Below are 24529 nucleotides of genomic sequence, written 5' to 3' on the forward strand. Positions count from 1 at the left end.
GTGTGTGTGTGTGTGTGTGTGTGTGTGTGTGTGTGTGTGTGAGAAAGAAAGAAAAAAAGAGAAAGATAAAAAAGAAAGCGATGGAAAGACAAAGTCACGGGATCAAACAAAAACCCAAAGAAGCGAAATTCCCGTAAGAAGAGCGCGAGTGTGTTTAAGAATTTAAGAGATAGAGACTGTAAATTGCCCAGTAGGAGTAAGAAAAAACAAGACACGCTGAGATGTGAGCCGCGTGAATGTGTGCATGTAAAGTAATATAGAAGAAAGAGAATTGAAAAACAAGAGAAATAAAGTAAAATCGATGAGAGAGACACAGGAAGAAAAGAACGAAGCATGTGCATGAATGTGCGGAGAGAACCCAGCGGTGTGAGTGTGTGAGGAAGAAAAAAGAAAGAAAGAAAGAAAACAAAACAAAACAAATCCTGAATGGGAATAAAGGTGAGAGCACAAAATGAATGGGCGAGTGAGAGAAAAAAAAGGTAGAAAGCAAATTGAAATGGCATCTGAAAGAACTGTGCAATAATGTGAGGAGATGAGGAGAATGAGGATGAGAAAGCAAATAAAGAAATATTGTGTGTGTAACTCTGAGGCAGAACGAACAAAGAGCGACAGACGCATCACACTTGATATATTTATATATCAAAAAAACGTTGGGATAATAAGAATCGCCACACAGTTAGCACATCGGCTGTGATGTTCCACGACTTTACCCACAACTGTCCTTAACAAAAAATGATTTCTTTCATAAGCTCAAAACCTTTTCCTTCCTAGTTTGCGGGGAAGAAAATAAACCATCTGATGTTCTACGTGAGCTCAGACTTCCTCTTTAAAGTCATAAAATAATCCAAACTTACAAGAGAATGGATTGAATTCTCTGTCTTGCAGCGTCCCGGTGGCCGAGTGGACAGAAGCCCAAAAAACGACGGGAAACGGAGCGCTTGTGGAACACTTCCTGCGTCGCCCTGGCATCCGTGTGAACACGCATCCAGTGCATGTGGCACGCAGATGCTACCCAGAGGTTCGGCATCTGGTCTTTTTTGTTGCTCGCCATGTGCAGATCTCACAAAAAAGAAAATTTGCAAGGCAGACAATTAGGATAGCTGCTGCTGAATCTGGGATTCCATCATGACAGGTGTTGGCGGTTTGTCAAACAGAGTGAATCTGTGTGAAGTTTGTCCAATGACTGACAAAAGCGCTAAATACTTACATGTAAATAAACCTTTTTCGATTCTAAAATGACGTTTGAAGAAGTAAATCTACGAGGTGGCATTCTAAGATGTCGAAGACATTGGCAAAATCCATCGCCTAGACATAAATGATGCACAAAAACCTACAATAGAATCACCAAAGAGAAAACTGGTTATGCCATCCATGAATAATGTGCAGCAGCTATGATATAAAAGGTCTTTGATTAAAAATTTGTGTTGGCATGAAATGCATCTGTTATGACCCGAGAGGACCCGACGATACAACAAGAGCTCCCATAAAATTCAGCATGGCTTCTGATTCGTCAGCTGGAAGAGATCTGAACGTCTACCAGAACTGATTCAACTTAATGTATGCAAGTTCTGCCTCTAGGGGCATCTCAATTCAAACAAGAGAAAAAGACATTAGCGTCATTCATGTTATGTTCAGTCTGGTTCGCACGCCTCCTGTCTCACTCTCTGACGTATCATCGGATGTTTCCTAAGACGTCACAGTGACAGACGACCAAATGAATCCCGCTGTTAACCAACGAATTTCTCTCGGTTTGATCATTGCTGGAAACAACTGGGACAATGGAACGACACAACTCAACATATATAACAAAGGTCTACTTGTTTGTTGGCACGTATTATAGTTTCGACTAAAAGGAGGTACATTTCCTGATGTTCCTGTAATGTCATGACAAGTAGAAGCCCACAAACAACAACAGATGCTGCCACTTTGGAGGGTAAAAGACAAACTGAGGACAACCAAGAGTTGGTGATGGGGAGGAGGAGCTGCAGTAAGCATAAGAGGGAGGAGGAGGCGGGCCTGGAGACTATAAGGTCCATTACTTGATTAATCTAACTGCGGCCGCCTGAAATGCTCAGAGTGACGGCTCGCCGTTAATGTTAAGAGCAGGAGTGATCTATCACGGCGCGAGACGGTTGACACTTTCTCTCTCCACGCCACTAACTTTCATTAACAGCCCCTTAAATGACAGCCAAACTCTCTCCGTCGCACGCACACACAGCCACATACACAAACAACACACAAAAAGATTTACGACTGAATGGGAAAACTTTGAAGAGGAGACAGAGTATAAACCGTGACACCGGGGCATTTAATAATCTTATATTCCAGGCACAGTTAGGCCCGCCTCGTCTTGTGGTGCCGCACGCCATCGATAAAGAGGCCTTGACGGGCTTCTGTGGTTGGAAAAGACAACTTCAAAATGTCAAGGATTCGGCTAATTCAATTCAGCGGACCACCCGTGTGTCACCGCTAATCCTTTAACAGCACAAAAAGTGAAAACAAGTCTGGCGGTGTTGTGGACACTTTTGGGTGACATATTGGATACGCAGCACCGCTGAAATGTCAGTGGGACACATGGGGGCTAGTCGGCACATCGGAGCGTAGTGAAGTTTGGATAAAGTCAAGAATTAATGTCACTGAAATATGATCACAGCACGATGGCATCCGTGAAAATGTCAAAAATATGCAGAGAGCAGTCCTACGTCCATCCACCACTTGATAAATGTGACAGGCTATCACGAAATCAGTGCTGAGGGAATCGTGTTGAATTTATTTGCTGTCTTGTCGTGACATGTTAGAAGATGGAACTATTGTGTTTCTTAATGTCGAATAAACAAGTGATCCCATTTCATACAGAGCAGGTTAGTAGGAGGGTTGTCACTACATTATTGGCCTGATAATAAGAATCTGATATATATATATATTGGCTGATAATGGATGTGTTTTTTTCAATCATCGATCTCTGTTCACTACACGTAAGCCTTTCTGTGCAGCTGTGCATAAACTGCAGCTCAGGATCATCTTTAAGATACAAAAGCGCAAAATTATCGGTTATCACTATCGTTTCAAGAATAGCAGGTTACTAACAGTTGTCAGTGTAGGGTAAATCACTAGACATTAGCATGTTGACATGCCGATTACATGTTACTCTGTGTTAACACACATGCTAACGTCATGTTAGCGTTGGCACCCAGAGAAAGTTACAGCTAAGCCAAAGTAAACCTGGGGATGACCAAGTCATGTTAGATCCATGGAAGATGAGCCAATTCTGACACCACAGTCTGTATCATATGATTCAGTGGCATACATTTTGACGTAAGCAACAACATCAGCTTCTCTCTGGTGCTACAGAAAGTCCACAATTTAGATTATTGCTCCAACAGTTGGATCTAAAAGTAGCAAAGGGATGTAGTGAGTACTACCGCTTCAAAGAGCAGCCAAGTCTTCATTTGTGAGCACAGCCGGGAATACAAGCAACAAGTTCTGATGAACACAGCATTATCAGCAGTGACTATTAGCATTTTATCTCGCATCACGCTCTGTTCTCTTCCCCTGAGCAGATTATGACGCATGACCGACGCACGGTCCACAAAAGAAAAAAAAAGAAAAACAACCAAGTGTGAGTTTCTAAGAAAACCCATCGGCAGACGGCGAGGACGGTCAAAAACAGGCCCCACAGTGCTTCCTCGGCGACACATCACGAAGCTCGTCACAGCATGAGCCTTTTCCATGTTCGGGCTTGTTCACTTGTTCATGACGAGAACACACACACACACACCACACACACACACACACCAACACACACTATAACCACTGCAAAATTAGCGCAGCCCTTGAATTTCTGGGCAGCGACCGTCTTCACCGGTGCCAAGCTAACAGACTGGGTGTTGCTTTTGAGTCCAAGTGATGATCAGAGAGAGAGAGCGGGTGAGAGAGCAAGAGAGAGAGACAGAGAGCAGGAGAGAGAGAGAGCGAGCAGGAGAAAGAGAGAGAGCAGGAGAGAGAGAGAGAGAATAGATGGATACAGAGTTGGCAGGCTGCACTGTTGGCAGGGGTTGATGGTAATGAGGCTTTGATTGGGACTGAGTGTGAGGCCTTCGAGACATGAGAGGGTCAGGCAGTGGCAGCTCTGTTGATCACACACACACACACACACAGACACACACACAGGCGCACATACGTACACGCCTCCTACTCTTGATCAACCCCGCCTACATGCAAACACACATCAGAGTACGAGCTCCCTGACACTCCTGAACACAAAGCCTTCACTCACTCATTCACACACTCACTCTCTCAATCACATGACACTCATGGGGATCTCTTGACGTTCTGTGAAGCCACTCAGGGGATCTAACTTGCTCACATCACGTTCGGCGGTGCGATAGGGCCGCACTTTTTAAAAAAAAAAGCAGTTGAAGTCTTTCTCGACACATCCACCCTCGGTGGTTTGAGCCCCGACAACGCGCATTTGCATCCCGTTTCATCGTGACATGTTGACACTAACACAAGCGAAAACATGCAAATGAAGGTACCTTTTTTTTCTCTCTCTCGCTCTTTCAGTAACATTTGAGGCTAAGTGCTCGCCGGGTAGTGTTTGCTAAACTGCGGCTCCCACATATCGACCTGTCAATCAAACAACGTGGGTGTTACAAGGAAGTGTTCTGCGTCGGATTTTCTGTTAATTCGGCTGTGAGCTTCTGAATGTGCTGCCTTCTTGTTGTGCCCTTTTATTAAACGCAATGTGACACGACACAAGAGCTAAATAAATGATCACTTCACTCTGTTCTCGGTCCGTTCAGATTTGTAAAATATCCCACTGGGGTTGAGGTTTTTCTTCTAGTTGAATAGCAAACAGGACAGGTTTTAACGAATGTACAAGTCAGGATTTACCTTCTAGGGGAAATTGGGGGAAGAAATGACGAGAATAAACAGTTTTTTTCCTGGCAGGGGGATTCAGGTTTACGGTCTGATCACGCACAAACGAAATTCAGGGATAGAAAAATCAATTTATGAAGGTTATCAAACTGGATTTGGTTCAGGGACAGGATCTCAAGATTAGGCATTAAGGCGGCACCAACAAAAATAATCTAAATTCTCGTTCAGTAAATGTCCTGAAATGCGTTTAAAGTATGGAGGTCTAACAATAATACATCAGTGCAGTTTTAATGATTTATTGTTTATGCATACAAAGTTTTGCGGGGTGAAGAAATGCAATTTGTTGGCGATCACATTTCACAGATTAATATGCTGTTGAGCCACCATTAATTTCTCCCCCTAAAAATTGCTTACTTAATTCCCACTAAACTTCCACAGTGCCAGCTTACTCACAGTGAGAAATGGCAGCGTGTTGCTTCTAGGGAAATATTGGATAAGTCAGCTAAACGGGAGTTAAAAGTATATACATGGTGAAGAAAATTCCACTTAACTCAAACCTTGTAAAGAAGGTAATATTTGAGGTTACTGACAAAGATTTTGTTCTGTTTATTCTCTAAACAAACCAGAAATGTTACACATCACTTCCTGTGTTCAGAAGAGAAAATGTTAAAGCTTGAAGCGCTGCTGCGTCGACACTGAAGTCACTGTTTTGTGGATTCTTCCTTTAAGTTGAATATGTGTGACCGGGACTTGACATACAGATGAGCTGAATGAATGTATCCCCACATCATTATTTTGGAGCACACAGATGTCTCATCCAGTAAACACTGGGCGCAGATCAAACAGGCAGTCAGACACAGTTTTAATGGAGCAGATCTGATGTGACCAATATCGAAACAATCAGAGCGCCATCGCACTGATGTTCTGACAAACAAACACCAATCGTTATCATCTGTGTGTGTGTGTGTGTGAGTGAGAGATGACTGGAGATTACTGCAGTGTGTGTTTGTCGGGGGCCATATTGTGGGTTTGGATGTGTGTATGAACTGAGTGGCCTTTATTATTTCATAATATATCTGCAATTCATGTGCATGTGTGTGTTCCCTGCTAATTATTCCAGTGTGTGAACTACAGTATGTCTGCATTTATGAGATTGAAGTAAGTGTCCATGTGTGATTACATCGTTGTGTGTGTGTGGCCCTGACTTCCTGCCATAAGCCTCTCTGCGTTTCCTCAACTTAGCTGTTGTCATTTGAAGCGATCCCACCTGTTCGACACAGAGCTCCTCTGACTTTAACCTTGCTCCGCCCCTGAAGGTCCATTAGCTTAGTTTCAGCTCCTGACTCCTGGTCTCTCTGACTCGCTTCTGTTTTTCCATTACAGTTCTTACAGTGCAACAAAGCTTAGCGAACTTTGCCAATTTCCAACCAGCTTTGCGTCACTCCAATGTTGGTAGTGCATACTAAGTACTGTCCAGGTGCATCTCACTAAACTCTAATAAAACTGTCTAAAATCTGTTTTCAAAAACACATGTTTGTGCAATACGATACAGTTTGTTACCAGCTGTCTGCCGGCCTGTTTCCAGTTTTAAACCGGACAGTGCGTCATCCTTCAGCAGGAGTCCTTATTGTGCTCACTGGGCCGGTGAAGCGCTATGCATTCTGGTTGTTGGAGGTTTTCTCCCACCTTTTCTTTGTTTTCCCCGCTCATGTAGCACCAATTTAGGAAATATCTGTCTTTCTACTCTACAGCATTGACTGCTTGCAGCCTTTATGCCATGGTCATATTTCCAGTGTTGAAATACTCCTTTAATTACACCATGAATATAAATTAGGATTGTGTGTTTTTACTAAAGAGTGACTTCAGCTGAGACATGTTGCATGTTAATAATTACTAGTAAGAATGACATTTGTTTGATAAAATATTGATTACTGAAGGACCTACTAACTTCTTCTGAAGCTCTCCGTCATAAAGTTGGCTGTGTGATAATCAAGTGACCTTTATAATATCTGTATAAACCCCTTAAGTGCACCTTGATTTGAACTATTTTGATTTGAACTGCTACTTCCAACATCAAGAATACATTGTTAACACTTTAACAGACTTCACAGCAGCTTCACTCCTCAGACTGTGAGATCATCAACACTCCATTTTTGAAAACAGATCAGCACAAAGGACTCAAGCCACGACTCTGTTTTTTTTTTAAACCCACCTGTTTAAGAAAATAACGATACATTTACCTCGTAACCTTGTTTGTTGAAATCCTCCTCCAGCTCACTTGATTGATCTCTTTCCCTTACAGTGTATTAGACCTCTATCATTCTATTTAATGTAATTTCCATCTACAACAACATATGTGTTTTTCTTTCAGTACCCTTCTCTCTTTCTAAAAGTCCTTCCTTTTTATTTCTCTCCCTCCATCTCCGTGGACCTCATTACCTTCTCCCTCTCAGACAAGAGTCACTGTTTTGTTTCCCTGTCATGGCCACTTTGGCTTATATGATATACAACCATATTACTGGCCAGGCCCAGAGGCTTCCCGACCAATCAGATGGGGGAAGGACAGACCAAATGACCTGGACACCAATTGTAAAAAGGGGGATGGAGAGACATGAAGGAGGAGATGTTTAGACTGCAAAGTATTGGGATGTTTGTGTGTGAAGTGTATGTGTCAGTTTGGCTATGAGGTGTTGTACGGCAGGTGAAATGATGCAGAGAAAGAATAAATAACAGGAAACTCAAACTACAAAGGTCAACTTGTCTGAGAGTCTTATTAGCGTGTCCTTGCACTATTATACTGTTGTTGCTGCGCAGCTCAGGCCTGTCCTGTTCATTTATCTCACTCGCAGAACAAATCATACGGCTGTTTTAGGTACGTCCAAGCCTCCAAAAAGTAAGATTAATGTTATTTGTCCATGTGTCAACACGAGTTTGTTTTCTTCACTCAGGAAGGCGGCACACTGAACTGCCTGAATAGGGATGTGTCAGCTTTTTGCAGCAGATATTGATCAGAATAGCTTGGACAGACTGATACTGAACAGCCTTATCTCAGAGTTTATATATGCATATATGGTGTAGGAAGGTTTTGTGCTTACATTGTGCAGATGATAAAACAGTAAAAGTGTTCGATGAATATTGCTCTGCGACACAATGTGCCGTCAACACGAGATAAGCCCTGAACACACACTGTGTACTGTTCTTTCTTCTTACACTGTGTTTTCACACAGCTCCGAGTAGATTGTGTAGTTAAGTGCCAAAACATTCAGGAAACGTCTTTGTGCAGAAAGCGAAATAAGATAAGAACATTCAATAAAGCAAAAACTACGGGACCCAGTCAGAAAGTGAACAGAAATAAAACTCCTTAAAGATAAAATCACACCAATATGGCCAGTCTTAAGTTTTGCTCTGTTAAACGCCTCGACTGCTTCAGTCTTACCTGAACATGTCCCCGAGGCCTTTCAGCATGCCCTTCTTGGCCTTTCCCTTGTCCTTCTCCTTCCCTCCGTCCTGCTGCTTCTTCTTCTCCTTCCCCCCCTTGTCTTTGTCTTTCTTCTTCTCCTCTTTGGTGCGATTAGTGCCGTTGACCAGGGGTTTTTCGGAGCCGGACAGCGGAGTCTGGTCGGCCACCGTGGACACGGAGTCTCTCCCCGATCGTGAACTCTCCTCTGTGTCCTCCTCCACTGGAGAGAGGGAAAGGCAAATAGATGGAGGGACAGAGATGGAAACATGGGGAGAATGGAGAACATCTTTTTAAACTATGAACAGGTTATTTTGGACATACTGTATATAACTCAATAAGCCTAATAAATGAAAATGTATACGTCTCCTAAATGTGTAATTATGTCTCCTAAGTGCCAAAAGGAGCTTAATACAATTTAATTACATATTACTAGTGATTGAGGAGCTCCGTTCTGCAGTGAAATACTAATCATTAGAGACTCTGACTGGGATAAAATGATTAAAGGCGATAATTAATTACTTTGACGGTACTATGACGTGTCACTGTAACACAATATGAGATCAACTTTAGATAGAAAACAGATTCTGTGGGCTCTCCATCTGCATTGGTTTGGTGTCAGTTGCCAAGTTTTGGAGATAGCTAGATGCAACTAGATGACACTTGTGATGCTCAAAGCACCAAAAAACACATGTTTGGAAAAACATGAAACTACGTGAAAAATGCGCAGAACAAGGTCCGCAGATTATATTGATTAAGCTGGTCGTGACTTCTGGAGAGAGACATTGCTGTTGAGTTTTTCAAATTTGTTGTTTTGGGAGTTTTGCACCACCAGCCGGTTGCAATCTTGTTTCATTGTATCCGAGAGAAGGCGACAGAAGAACTACAGCTACAAGGACAGTACGTATTTTGAATTTGAGGTGAAATGTCACTTTTTTTTATGTCCATATAAAAAAGATTAAGAATCAGGAGGGGGACAGCATCATACATATTTCTTACTCATCGCATGGAGACAATTCATTGGTGCGCATCTTCCTCTTTCAGATTTTATATTTGGATTTTGTGTGACTCACATTTACAGAAAGGAATCAACCACATCAGAAACAGGAGCGTTGGATAGAAAAAGCAAATAAAACAGAGTGACTTTGACTGTATTGTTGTGTGGTAAGAAAGCAGCTTATTCCAGACATGATCGATGCCACCCTCATCTCCTGACTCATCCTCATTTCAGATGCCTCATATTGACACTGTGATGACATGTAATGCTGCAGATAGCTCCGTCCTGACACAGCCATATGCCGTTGCCACAAGCAGTGATTACATCAGCTGCAGGAGATCGAGCGTTAGTCAGAATGCTGTCACTCCCATGCGTGATTATGGAAGCCGCATCCAAGTTTTAGTGGCTGACACATCATCAGTTTCAATATCAATCTTTGTTATTGATTTTGATATAATGCAATGTCACTGATGCCATCATTGCACAATTTCACATTTCAGACTTGTTCCAGAGGCTCCTCGCTGGAGGACGCAGACAGGACTCTGAGCTGCTGACGACCACTGTGGAATCAAACCTGTGATTCTTGAAAAAAACAGGACAGTTTTATTAACCGCTGGCTGATGTACAAACTGAAGATATCTTACATGTCTCCATGCCCTCATCGTCTTCTTCCGTTGCAGCCGGTCGGTCGTAGGATTTGTCGATGGCTGCTCTGAAGCTCTCGTTGCAGCCCCGCCCCCTGATGATGCGGGGGCGTGGCCTGTGGAAGGGGAGGTCCCCGTTGAGGGTTACCTCGGCAACAGCCGTCTGGAGGCTCTCTAGAGAGCTGGACTTCTTTAAGCCCAGTGACGGTCCCACGTCCTTTGTGGAGGAACCTGATGGGAGGATACAGAGGTTTGTACTGGAGGAACGTGGTCGGCCCTGACAAAATCCCAATCAACACTACATCTCAGTACTGCACACTGTAGTATCGGACCAACCTAACCAGCTACCCCGTCCTCCTCGTATACATCAAACAGCAAAGACTTCTTCAGAGTGGAGCAAAAATATATACAGCAGTACTTTAACAAGACTGCTGTAAGAAGTGGGAGACCTCCATGGGCTACATCTGTACTTTGAACTCTATAAATTGTCGCATCTCACCGATTGTGGTATAAAGCTATTTGCAACTTCTTTTGATACCATGACAACAAGAAAAATGTCTGAGGTATACTAAATAAGATATATTCTTTTCTTTTTTTATACCTGCTCATAGTGCTGGTACAGAAAAAGGTTGAAATCTGATTGTATACGATATCTACATCTTTTATAGCTTTGGTATTGTTTAATTAATGGAGATCATAGTTTCCCAAATATAACTACAAAGAGGAGAAGGACTAAAAAGCTACAATCTGAATTAATTTCCATCTTGATGTTATTTCTATTCTAACATCGCCTCAAAAACATTCCCCCTTCACGTATTTTAGTGCCACAATAAATAACTCAATCTGTCCGGAATCAATATGTGCCCGTTGACTTTGGTTGTAAATAAAACTGCTAAAACATTCCCAAGGATAAAGGATGATGTAGTGCGGGAGAAGCTTGAGAGTGATGCTGCAATATGACTAAACAGGATGATTTAAGAGGATGAATTGAGAGGATGAGAGAGAGTTTTTTTTCTGAGTAAGCAACGTGACACTTACAGTATTTCACAACAAGCCGCTTCCTGCCAAACTCCAAATGACCAACAATTTAAAGCTGTCCAAGTATGACCTCACAGTCCCTACTGTCGAACAATCTTAGCATTTCTCATACGGCTGTTTTTAGAGTGGATTCTGGGATTAGCTCCAGCCAGCCTCACCGTTACCCTCAAGGTGAACGTCCAGCAAAAACGCCATGAGCACAGACAGTACGGCAATGACACAGAACCTGGAGACGGACCACGACTGCATTATCTTGCTTTCTGTTCCACTTCTAGCCAACACCAACAAAAGAGAGAGACCTGCTCCATTGTGCAGAAATGTTACGTAAATGCTAAACCATCTTATAGCTGATACTACTTATCTTTTCTTCATACAATATAATACAAAAGGAAGAAGATGACCTGAAAAGCACTCTCAAAGTTTCTTCATGCTTAAGATTTATGCACACAGGTCTGTTAAAAATAGACCGGTCGCAACAGATGTCCGTCTTGTTTTCTACTTCTGCAGCTGGTGAACAATAAAACCATTATATGCACCAGCTATGGATCAGCAACGACACACTCACCCTTCGAGGAACTATGCCTCAACAAGCAGGTGAGGTGAAGCTTTGGTGGAGGAGCGTCTCTACTTAATGCGCTAAGAACAAACACCTGGTCTACCCGAGCATGCCGAGCCTCAGAGGACTAATAAGAAACTGTGACAACAACACATCATATTCAAACCTGGGTGCTGTTTGTTTTCCATACAAGGAAACTCAATGATGTGTGTGTATGTAAGTGTGTGTTAGTGTGTGTGTGTGTGTTACATTCCTCCTGACTGACTACAAATTTCATTACAAGATGTGGCTGGGAATGAAAATAACCATCAGCAAAATAGGAGAAACATGACAGTTTAATTAAACTAAGACTATTTGTACAGTGGTGCGGGCATTAATTTTTTGCTCCCACATGGCAGCTTTCAACCGGCTGCGGGTGTGTGCGGCGGCAAATAAATGTAAGGAGATAAGGTGAGGAAGGTATGGACGTAAATGGGAGAGTCCTAATCCCCCTGTGTGGTGTCACTTCAGAGCTACTGTAGCAGGAGGCTGCAAAATACACAAGGCCTGACAGATTAACATGCGGCGAGGGAGGAGAGTGACTGAAAGAGAGGGAGATGGGGAGGCAGGAGGAGGAAGAGTGGAAAAGAGGGGCGAGAGAGGAAGGAGGAGACAGACAAATAAGTGTCTAAGATAGAGAGGAAAGAGTGGAGGTGACGGAAAGTGAAGGGAGGCTGAAAAAGGGGAACAAATACCAACTAGAGCACCAATTGTGTTTTAATCCACAGCTGACAACATTCTTTATTAAATGCACCATTTAGTTTGCTTGAGTATCGCTCGCTAAAAACAAAATGTTCAAAAAAACAAAACTGTATATTGTCTTTTTTATAGATTTGTTTTATAGACCCAGGAGACTGACAGTAGGACGGAGGACCTTTTAATCCATCCACTGTGAAATTCTAGTATTTCTTATCCAGATGTGGAAAACAAGACAGTAGAAATACTTTAATACAGTCTTACTGTACTTGAACCTATTTTTCAAGTATCTGTACTTGAAAAAGTCTTTTTCCCAGAGCTTTTGACTTTTCCTCCTTACATTCTCTTGCTCCGCTCCTTACATTTTTAAAAACAGGCTTGTTACTTTATCTTAAATCATTTGAAGATAGTTATCAATTGATTTTAGCTTGTGTCACTGACTGACTTGACTGATTTCAAACTATCCTATTGTTTCATATCACAGACGGTAGATCTAACAAGACAGACAGAAAGGAAGACTTGAATGGGGCTCATTGCTGTACTCAGAAAGCAGAAAGGTTATTATTTGACGTCCTGGGAACGCTAACTTTTGCTGATTGAAGTCTTGCGTTCTTTATTTAGCAAATTCTGATCTGCGACTGAGCTGATTTTCTATATCTAAGATGGATGCATAGATTTTCTGATGGTGTGGTCACTCTGGGTTGGCCTGATCGTGCTTTTAAACCACCTGATCCAGTTTCTAAAATTCCTGTTTACATGCACTGCCCCTTACTAGAAAGCCTAGCCAAGATTTGATGCTGAGAAAGGCACACTATGCATAGAATAACTTTCTGACTTCTGACACTTTCAGTTACTTTCTGAATAATGAAACCTTCTGATTATTTACGGGTTTTATATAAGAGATTTTCTATGCGATCTCAGACTGCATATTTAGCATACTGGCTGTTTTTTTTTTCTCCCCGATTTCAATTCTTATTCTGTTCACAACGGACTTGGCTTTCTTGAAACAAAGTTAAATCTTCATACAGTCAATTAGGGTCAAAGATATTGAAATTTATTCAAATGCCCTGCCAGACTGGAGCATCAGTTATAAAAATGCAAGTCTGGAAACAAGCTAAAAAAAATAAATAATCCAAGCTTGTTTACAGTCAGACTGACCGAAAAAAAAGAATACAGACAGAGAAAGAGAGAGAGAAAAAAAATGGAATGGTAAATTGAATACATGCAGAGTGAACAAGCTAGTGGGTTGGCGGCCTCCCATTCATTCTCATCAGCCTGTCCTGTTCCCTTAACGTCTCACTGAGAGCCGGGCTGATAGGCTTTTCACGCTGCACACCCACTTATTTAAAGGCTTTGCCCAGCGCCATTCACTACAGTCACACTTCAGCGGCAGTCTTAAACCAAAAAAAATAAATAAAAAAAGAGAATAATGTACACTGTGTTGGAGATCTGACAAATGGCATTTAGACAAAACACATGAAAAACTTTTTTTCCTTCATCTTAAAAAGACTTTTTAAACCTGCTGAAATGGTTTTGCAGACATCATTCTGCGGACTTTTGGACTCTTTTCACTTTGCTTTGTACGAGCTAAAATGTGTTGAATTTTAAACGATCCAGTCTGGCACCACGGCTCACGTACACTGTCTGACAGATATTTTTTTTTAAAAAGACAGCTAAATGGATTATTTCAAATCTGGCAACTAGTCAGTCAGCTCTGAATAATCTGCGTCAGTGTGTTTGGACAGAGTGACACTCGTACTCATCTGCAGATAAACATACCAAGTAAAGCCGTGACAGGCTTCCAATAACAAATACAGAGCCGCCGTGTAGCAGCTGGAACCAGGAGAGGTCAGATTGGTGTTGACACCAGACACACCTGGAACTGGCAACAGCAGGGATATTGATTCAGTCTGCACGAGGGGAATTATTTGATTTTAGTGTCTGTCTGGAGTTTGGTTGTCCAAAAAAAACGAGGATTTGGTTGCTCAAAAAGTGACACAAAAGTAAAGAAATGTCGGGTTGGTAGATGACAGAAAAGGCTGACACGATAACATAATGTGGTGTCAGTTTTTTGAAAATGGTTGGCCATCTTTAAGTCTCTCGGTCAGCGTTTATGACGAGTTCTGATCGAAGGACAATAAAGAGGCCGATCTCCACTTGTTGAGTAACACTAATCATCAACACGATGAACAGTGAATTCTGTTTCTGGAATCACAATCATTAAACTCCAGCGTGCATTTCTTACGTCCCAGTGATTCAAAATGGACTCCAGAAGTGAAGTTTATCATTTTTTACGTTCTCACAGGTTTTTAAGATGCATCTACAAAGTTCATCGTGACACTGCCAACAGTTCTGCATTGTCCTCCATTCCTGAAGAGTCCTTGTCTAACATGTGGAACCAGCCTGTGTCAATAAACCTCTCAGCCAATGGCGGCTCAGGAGACGACGGCTACTATATCCCGTCTCTCAGAGATGTCACAGTCTTTGGTTTCAGCAGGATGGTTGTGTTTCGGCTTTGGTAAATGGGCCATGGATCATTTGTACTTAGTGGAGAGTAGAGGGTTTTATTTTTTTAAAAGCTGGTAAAGTGACACCAGGGGGCCCACAAAGTGAAAATAAACCCTGGATACTTAAATAAACAGGGTGAAATCTATTAGCCCACGGCATTAGGGAAACTAAATAGGTGTAAGGTTTCCAACCGGGAAAAAGTACCTCCTGTTCTCCAAATGTTCACATCAAAAGATCCATCTTAGGAATAATCAGTATCTGCCCGTGTAATGAGATCATTTCAGAGTTTCACTGTAAAGACAGATGAGTCCAATTCAGATAAAACAGTGGTGCTTAATTAAAGCACGATCTCTCAAACACAAGTTTTATCAGATTGTCAGACGGGAAGGAAGTTTTATAAAAGAGATAATATATTTCACTACCTGCTTAACTTAACTACCATATAACTGTCCAATCATCAGTGTCCCGTAACAGCCATGTAAAGCTCCACTAGTGCTCAAGGCAACACAGCAGCTCTCCAGAGATTAGTGCCTATTTGTGCAATGCAAACAGTACTGCCACTTGAAGATGAAGGTATGGTTTGAAGAGTCTATTCTCAACTGACATTGACGGCACTGACCTTGGCCTTTTATTCCTTTTCTTTGTGTGTTCTTACTTGTGGTTGTGCAAATTGAGGTCGTCCTCTCAAAGAAGTAAAAGCAGAAGCCGTGTGACGGTACGACTTGAGATGTTTGACCTCGATTCTGGAAACAATTTTAGAAAATGGTTCCCGTTGCCTAAACTTAGACCTGATTTTTGAGTGCCGTTCTTAACATGCCAGCATTTGTCGAGTTGGGAATGACATTCAAAAATTAACTTTCCTTCAAATTGGACCTTTAACAACAGAGGTGGAAGATCCAAAAATGCTCCTAAGAACTTTTGTGTAACTATCATGGCCATTATTCTGGATTCTGGGCCTATTTTGTCATTGAGGTACAAGGACCTCATAGATTTTAAAAATGCAATGAAATACTAAGTTTTCCAACTTTTCCTAGTCGTCACATTATGCAACAGTACAGCTGACTCATCTGTTGCCACCATTTGGCAGGTACACCTTATACCAAACTTTATGTAACACAAAATCTCATCCGTGCCTCCTCGTGGTATCACAACATGACAGAAAGTTGGAAACAATCTTCCTTCCATCTCATGGTTGCCCACACACAGTTTAAAAAGTTTCAACAAGTATCCATTTGTGCTTTTCCACAAGACCTCCAGAGCCGTTTTTCACACTTTTTCTTCATGTTTCTGTCTTCACACTTTATTTTCTGAGTGAAGTACACAGTCATACCTCCGAGTTACCATGAAACTGCAAGACAGCTTTCTCCTCGCACTCTAAACCTTTCATCACTCTCTTTCTCCTCCGCTACACGGCTTCCTTCAACGGGATCTGTCCTTTTGTCCAAGTTGCTGATATCAGAGGCAGGCCTTCCATTCAGTCGAGGGCGACAGTGAAAATACACAAGACATGACAGTGACGGATGACTCGCTGTCAGCTCGCTGCCTTAACCAAGGACAGAGTGCTTTTTGTGCTCTCTCTCTCTCGCCTCGCACACAAACGTACAACTCCTGACACACACACAAAACAATTAGTGCTTCAGCCGCATTTGAGGCAAAAAGTCAAATCAAATCTGCAGTCACCCGCCTGCTTTCACAACCGTGTTCAGCAGCGACCCCAAACTGTGGCGAGAACTGCGAGTCCTCACTCTGCACACTGACAAATTTGTCTTGTCAAGAGCGAGCAAAACACCGAACACAGGCAACGAAGAGCACAGCGGTGAATAAAAACCTCAGAGACATAATCTGCAAGTTAACCACAGAGTGTATATTTATAGATCAATGTGTTCGATTTCATGTCTGTCACTGTTGTTCCTGAACAATTTGTGTCATGTCCTGTAACAGTTACGGATCGATCCGTCCTGAAAAGCCACAGAGAACCTCTTCTGATTGTGGCTCACCTCTGCAGATACAAGTGTTTCCAAAAGATTAAAAACGTTGCATCAGATTTTATTGATGTCTTATAATGGAAAGAGTGAATGAGGAAAACATGGACTGCAAAGGTAGCTCTGAGATGATATGAGGGACCTGGGACAGAGAGGTATAACTTGGTGTTGATCGAGTGAAAGCAAAGTATAGACACAATCGTCTTTATTCATCCATTTGTAGGTAGAATTCATGAAAACTATGTGATTGGTTGATTAGTTACGTGGAGGTGGAAGATTAATACACCTGAATAAGCTAAAATAAACTCTACGTGTGGAAAATGTGACTGTTATTTACAAAAATGCAACAGGGTTTTATTTCTAATTCTCTCAATTTTGTTAGCACTCTTCAGAATATCACAGTAATAAGCCTACTTTCTCCTGATCTGCTCCCGTTTTAATTAGCTGTTGAAGCATTTTTCTGTTAATGCAAACTCAGCCTTCTCAACGTTCAACAGTTGTCTTGTTAAAATCAGCAGAATGTTTATTTCCACAGCAGTACAGCAACATCTTTCTACTCTCTATTTCTGCTCCATGACATTAAATAAGGTTCTCAGGCGTGACCTAATTCCAACGGGTGCTACTTTTCCATTTATTCTAATAACTGTTTAGTTACCGTCAATAAAACTCTACAGTTCCTGCACAGGTATTTTAAATTACCAAGCCAAAGAGAATAATCTCCCCGTTTACCTCGTATGCTTTTAATTTGAAGCACCTGCAGGGATGTTGCGATTTAATTACGGCAGCTTAACTTCACGTAAAAGGACAGCAGAGTAAAACCGATTTGAAACATGTGTATGTCCTACGATGTATCAGCAATCACCTGAAGCTCAATATTAGCAATAGCAAGGAGGTTCAAACATGGACGATATGTGCAAAGAGACAACAGATTCTGAAATGTCAGTTCAACCCAGCAGCAGGTGGGCATCCAGGATTGGTGTCACCTATTCAATATCTGACCAGATGTTAATTATATGGTCACACTCTCTCCTTCGCTTATTGAATCATGCCAGAAGATTGTTTCTGCATAACGATTATGACGTTGCAAGTGAAGCCGACCTTTGACCTTATGGATATAAAATCTCACTCTATAATCATTTAATCCTATTAGATGTGTATGATATCTTGTCATAATTTAAATATGAATTCTTAAATCTGACCTTTAATCTTCTAATCTTGACCTTTGACCACTATAATCTCAACAGTTAGCTCTGAGTCAGAGGAGACGTTTGTGCCAAATTTGATGAAAACATCTCAAGGCAATCCCTGGATATCAGAGTGGGACCGACGGACAGACTGACGGCCTTAAAAGATAATGCCTCGTGGTTCTGGCTTTTGCCGATGCCGAGGCATGGAAATGGCGAGTGAACACCGTATATCTGGCGGTGAGTTTGACAGGACTCTCTTGTTGTACTGATGGACTCCTACATTAAACAGAATTTGCCACGAGAGTACAGGTAATTCTCATCTCTTCCATCCTTTGCTTGTTCATTATGTCATCCATTAAGTCGATCAAGGTTATGCTAAATGTGAAATAAAAACCGCAATACTTTCTGAATGAATCAGATCTCCTCCGGGCTTTTTTACATATTATGTCGTAAAAGTCGATCACCACTTATACCTCTCATACCCCGGACATGGATATGCACCCTGAGAAGAAAAAGTGATGGTGATGGTGGCGAAGGCGAGTTTTCCATTCTACCTTTCAGTGCACCGTTTCCTTACCTGTGTTGATCTCGGGACGAGGGGTGAGGTTAATCTCGTCGGCTACTGTTAAAGGAAGGGGGGAAGGAAAGAAGGGGGGGATACAAACATTTTGGGGTTCAGTTAGTGCTCATGACATTCCACATGCAACATCCAGGTAGCGCTGCAAACATCGCAAAAACTGCTTCATCTCAATTAGGATCGGACGCCATGCGAGACAAGGAGGTGGAGATGTGGGGAGGAGAGAGAGAGAGGAATGAAAAGAGGGTTTGAGGATAGCAATCAGACTTGTTGTGATATCAACACGGCACAGAGCGGCAATCTGGTCGGGAAGATTAGATATGATTATAGAGAGTGCGAGCAGAGAGACTGTTGCAGCCAAAGCAATCAGCGACTGTTCGGAGCCATTTCAAGGTGAATCAACACAGTGAAGTTCTTGACTTTGACGATGGATGCAAAGTCTGTTTTCATACAAAGAGGCAAAGGGGTGGAATACATTTAAATATACGGAACATGTTTGAATCATGGGGGGGGCGTGCAGGGAAGTGTTCAAGGTTACAGGAAGTCGGATTTTCTTAAAGCTTTACAGAGTTAAAGACTTAAAGTGAGTCGGGGGGGGGGATAGAAAAAGGAGTTTTACCAGTTGGACTGGAAGTTTTTCTACCCTGGGTTAACTACGTCCCCCAGCAAATAACATCACAGGACAACTCGAGACGGCCTGTGTAATGCCAAGTACTGTGCATTGTCAATACGAGACCATAGTTATTACATTTGTGAGGGGAAGCACCTTCAACGATGCACTGTGGCAGACGCATGGTGTCCATATTTGTTTTTCAGACACTTTCCCAATTATGACTTGGATCTTGCCAAGAACAGTACTGGAAAGTCTGTAACTGGTAATTCCAGTAACTCCCACATGATGTGAATACCACAATCGAGTTTCAGCTACATGGTCTGAAAATAAGGTTTCGAAGGCAGACTTGGGGAAGCTAATATTTTGAGTTCAAAGAGTTATTGATCCGGATATGGCACTTCTTCTGGTCAGACATTAAAATATGAAATTGTTTATTTATACTTTATGCTAAAATTTAAATGGATTTAATAGATATTTGATATTGTTTTGGGTGTCTTGGTGTGGAAAGGGAACTTGTATGAGCATGATAAAGCAGTTGGTGGATTTTTACATTCTTCCTCAGCCTCCGCTCTTCACCGACATGTCTCATATCCCTGAAATTTGAAGAAGATTTGAGCCCGGAACATGAAGGTTCTGAGAGCTGTACCTAGATCCATGCTCTTGGACTTGCGTGTCTTGATGATCTCGAGCTGAGCGGCGTCTCCAAACTGCTTGGTGCGTTTCTCCGACATGCTCTGGCGTCCGAAACCTTCCCTTTGAAAAGCGGCGTCGGGGTTATTTTCATCTGGACTCATGGCGCTGGGTGGAGGGTTGGAGATAAGATAAAGATTGAGTTATTGATCCTGCATATGGAGGATTGTGTCACAGCAATAGAAGAGAAAGACAAGAACAGAAACTTATAAAAGAATGACAGTGATACTCTAGAAAAGTGGCACGACCTTTGGAGTTGAATGAGAAGCAAGCATTGAAAAAAAAAAAGGTTTCTTTTAAGCTTATAGGTTTCAAAGATGGAAAAAAGCGTGAACAAGGGAAGAATTAGGAGAAAAAGTGAAGTAAAAGGAAGAAGGTAGACGTGATGGGGAAATGGGAAAAGGAGGCAAGAAAGAGCCAAGTTAGAGATTGGAAGACAGCGCGAGGTAGAGAATAAAATAGAAGGAAAGGGCCAACCTCAGTGGTGGGAGAATACAAGGCTGAAAGATAAAAGAAAGAGGCGGCTTTAGATAGAAGGAAGTTAAGGAGAGAGTGGCAGAGAAGTAATGAGAGGCGGTGAAAGAACACCAACAATGGTAAAAAGCAAAATAAAAAGAAGTATGAGAGAAAAAAGGCAGATAAGACCAGGAGAACACACAGGGGGAAGAGAGATAAACAACAAAAGGAACAAAATAATAGAAGAAATGAGAAATCAGAGGAAAAGAAGAAAGCGAAAGAAACAAATGATGAAATTAAAAAGAGATTGAAGAGAAAATGACCCAAACATAAACAAAAAGACCTAAAGAGAAACAGGCGCGTTTGCTCAGGGACTCATTATAAAGAGGCTTTCATTAGAGAGCAGGAGCCTTCATCATCTTCCTCATCACTGATATACAAACTGATAGCAGCCTCGACCCCTCTGGCCATCAATTTAAATCTCATGCCTCTCATCGAGCTTTTTCACTTCATAAAGAATCTCCCGTGTCAGAACTAGAGGTGTGCCAAAATATCGATACTACGATATATCGCGATATTTCGTCTTGAGGTACGTTATCGATACACTGGTGCCAAATATCGATGTTTAAAAATGTAAAATGTAAAAATTAGTTTTTTTTGTTTTGGCCCACCACCACCACCCTTCTTCGGAGGACAACTTTACCTTTATTCAAACATAGGTATACAACCAAATAAAATAAAAAAAAATGGTTTAAGCAGCTCTGAAACCCACACATATCGATATTTAATGATAGTTGTAGTCAGTGTGTGTGTTAAGAAGAGACACTGTGCAATACACTCTTTGTTTACTTGGCTGTCATATATGTGAAACTGATTGACAATGTTTTGTAATTCCTGTGAAATGGATTCAGTGCAGTCAATAAATTCTGAATTTCTTCAGTGACACAGATATCGTGATGTATCGTGGATGAAATTTCTTGCAATATGTCGATTATCGCAGAATCGCTGTATCGTGATATTATCGTTATCGTGGGCAAAATATCGTGATAGTATCGTATCACGAGGTACCTGGTGATACCCAGCCCTAGTCAGAACGTCTTCCTTCCTTGTTTGTTGAGGTTGTGAAAATGACAAATGTGTCAGTTTGGTCTGTACTGCAGCGGACCTCGCAGTAAAGACAAAACAAGATTTGAAAAGAAAAAAAGCTCATGCTGTGACATGTGGAGAAGGTTGAAACAGGTCCTTCACATCAGGGCTGAGGGGTCAGCACAGACGACGGCTTCCCCAGTGGGCGCTTCTCACAATCAGAGGGCAATCAAGGAAAGAACACACTTGTACGTACACATTACCCGCTGATTACAACGGGGGGCACTCTGACCTTGTTGAAATGACAAGCTTTTAGAAGGTGACATTTAAAAAGAAACATGTACAGTATTTGCTCTGTGTAGAAAACGGTAGACAATTTAAAACATAAAAGCTAAAACGTCAAGGTGTCAAGGTTCAAACAGAAATGACAAGAGGACCTCGAATGTTTACATTATGTTTGACAAGCCAAGTAAGAGGAGTATATAAGACGGAGAAAAATGGAAGTTTCGCCTACTTGTCATTCTGATTGGGCAGCTCTTTGGCCCACGGCGGCGTCAAGTCAGCGGTGAAGGCCACGTCGTCGTGGGAGCTGGACGATGACTGATCGGAGAGGTGGGGCGGAAGGAGAGGCGGCCGGTCGTCCTCTATGATCACAGTGTCATCCTGAGGCATGTTGACGGTCGGCGAGAGCTGATAGTTTCCTGGAGGAGACAACATCGATCATTTTATTGTTTTTTTAACTCTGTGAGCGGCTCTGAACACCCCTCACTCAGATAGATATGGTTAAAAGACAACTGTTGGGACCAGAACACGATGAAGACTCTAAAATAGCTCCAGCTTTTGAGAAATACAAACAATTACAGTTCAGTGAGAACACGGATAACCACTCCTGTCTCTATGTTAGATACAGAGCTGGAGTTTGAGGAGATTAACTTGGTTTACTGTAATGACTAGAAGCATGGAACTCCATGTAAAAGTCTCTGTGAGGTCAAACATAGTTGGTTTTACAGTGTATTTCCGTTGCTAAACATATGAAACACAAGAACAAAACATGCAAATCAGCTTCAAACTCCACACTCAATGCACAGATGTGAGAACATCAAACTTTTAATCTCACTCTCCGGCATCAGCACACTCTCTGTTTTCAGTTCCCACATGAATCGGATGCAATCAACCCTTGTTCTGCTCGATGTTTTCCCCCCTCAGTGCACAAGACAAAACCACAGTTATAGAGTGATTACTTCCAGCGTTTCAACAGAGTCTGAGAGGTCTTCATTTTCAAGTCGCACGTCGTCTCATTGCTCATTATGATGTATACAAAAAAATATGGATATCAATAATGAATCCCACCACAGCTGCCAATTACTCCGCGCAACGACCACAATAACTGTCAAATGACGTGCCATGTGCATCCACATATGCATAAATTATGAGTCATTTACATATTGAACAGTTATGTCAGCCCGAGTCACACCAACGCCAGTCTGTGCTGCTGCTCAGTGAAAGAATACATAAATGTGATTAGAAATAATGTTTTTTAATCCCATTTGGAGAACATGTGACGTCTGCCCCACCTGCTATGGTGTCTGGTAATGATATAAAACCTTAAATATTTGATTTAAAAGGATTACCATATGGGAAAATAAGTCTGATACAGCAAAATACCTAAAACATTCAATATATACTGCCTATTATCACATCACGTTTCATCTAAGCTTTACACTGCATTCCAACTCTTTTAGAATCAGGGACGACTATTTCTTTCAGCTCGCAGTAGGATAATAGAAAAACAATATCTACAATAACTACATGAAAAAATAAAAACTGTTGTAAAAGCTCTCTGCACAGCAACACTCAGCAATGACTTTGTTTGTGAAAACAGGGAACTGCTGCATCAACTGTTTAATGGGCCAACTACAGTAAAAAACAAGTTGACACAATTAAAAAACAGGGTAACTTTATAAAACCGCAAAACATATTTGGAAGTTAAAAAAAAAAAAAAAAAAAAAAAAGGCAGAGTGAAACTGCTCCTGGCTAATCAGCTTATACCAAAATGGAGTTTGGCTGCAGGCACAATGGTTTTCCTATGTCAAAACACTGTGATTAATTCAAGCTGTGCCCTCGCAAATAAAGATAAAAACTTCCCTGTGCTGAGGCGAAAAATAAAACAGTCCCCTTTCTCTGCCTGTGAAAAGCGAGGCTTAAAAACTCCCATTGATATGCAGCACATGACTTTGTCTTTAATCTGTATTTTGAAATTGGGCGCGGGGGGGCTCCTCGGCATCAAAAGAAGGGCAGCTTCAATGCCTCATAAAAAGCCTTGTGTACTGAGCTCAGGGAGAAGTTTGTTTGTCTTTAGAAAGCGTTTGGGCTTTAAAGGCGGAGAGCGAAAGGTCTGAGCCAGGCCCGCTGTTTGTTTCTCATAACCGAGCGCCGAGGGGATCAATGTGCTACTGGGTGCTGCTGCTTCCAGCCAGCGTGGGTGAATGACCTGATGTAAATGAGCTGAATAGAGGAGGAAAAAGCAGGGGACTGGGTGGTGTGACACTATGTGTGTGTGCGTGTAAAGGTAGTTTAAAAAGTCATCCGTCACTGTTCTTTGTTACTTGCCTTAAATAATAACAAGATAGAACGTGACCTTCTATTCAAATTAACTCATTAATGCACTTTGTACTTTCTTAACCCAGCTGGGGGGAAAAGCACTGAAGCAATGAATGTGGCTTGTGCTAATTAGCATATACCAATGCAACACTACGCCCTTATTTTTTTATTTTTTTAATGATCTCACTGATATCTTATACACTTCAAATGCACTTTTAAATTAGGAGTGCTTTGTTTGTACCAGAAGGCACAACTTTTGATTAATTAATGTTGTAAATAAAGCAGAAGCTAGTTTTTGTTGGTTTCATAGTTTGTTTCTGTTCATCATTCTCTTAGATCCAGGTGTAATGAATGATCGCTACACTGACACAGGTGATGTGGTACACATTTACATAGTGTGTGTAATATGCAGAGATTCATTCAATTAATTCAACTCCATCAATTGTACACATTAACGACTGTTTACAGGTGTTGGGGGAGGACTGCTGCATATGTTCAGAGGTGATATCAAGCCTTTTGTGGCT

The 24529-nt window shown here is 41.7% G+C and overlaps 1 protein-coding gene across 7 annotated transcripts in view; it reads right to left on the minus strand.

The window, feature by feature from the left end:
• pard3ab (par-3 family cell polarity regulator alpha, b) overlaps nucleotides 1–24529 on the minus strand; it is a 245861-nt gene that overhangs the window by 66314 nt on the left and 155018 nt on the right. For 6 of the 7 annotated variants that reach the window (XM_030402565.1, XM_030402564.1, XM_030402562.1 and 3 more), the window contains 5 exons: nucleotides 21919–22105; nucleotides 19819–19970; nucleotides 18560–18604; nucleotides 9977–10207; nucleotides 8315–8558 (listed from right to left, as the gene is read on the minus strand). In XM_030402565.1, the coding sequence (XP_030258425.1) occupies nucleotides 8315–8558; nucleotides 9977–10207; nucleotides 18560–18604; nucleotides 19819–19970; nucleotides 21919–22105 (859 nt within the window). The remainder of the gene's footprint in view (nucleotides 1–8314; nucleotides 8559–9976; nucleotides 10208–18559; nucleotides 18605–19818; nucleotides 19971–21918; nucleotides 22106–24529) is intronic. The other variant, XM_030402563.1, reaches the window with a different exon arrangement.

Source organism: Sparus aurata, chromosome 21 (assembly GCF_900880675.1).
Source record: "Sparus aurata chromosome 21, fSpaAur1.1, whole genome shotgun sequence".
NCBI lineage: Eukaryota > Metazoa > Chordata > Actinopteri > Spariformes > Sparidae > Sparus > Sparus aurata.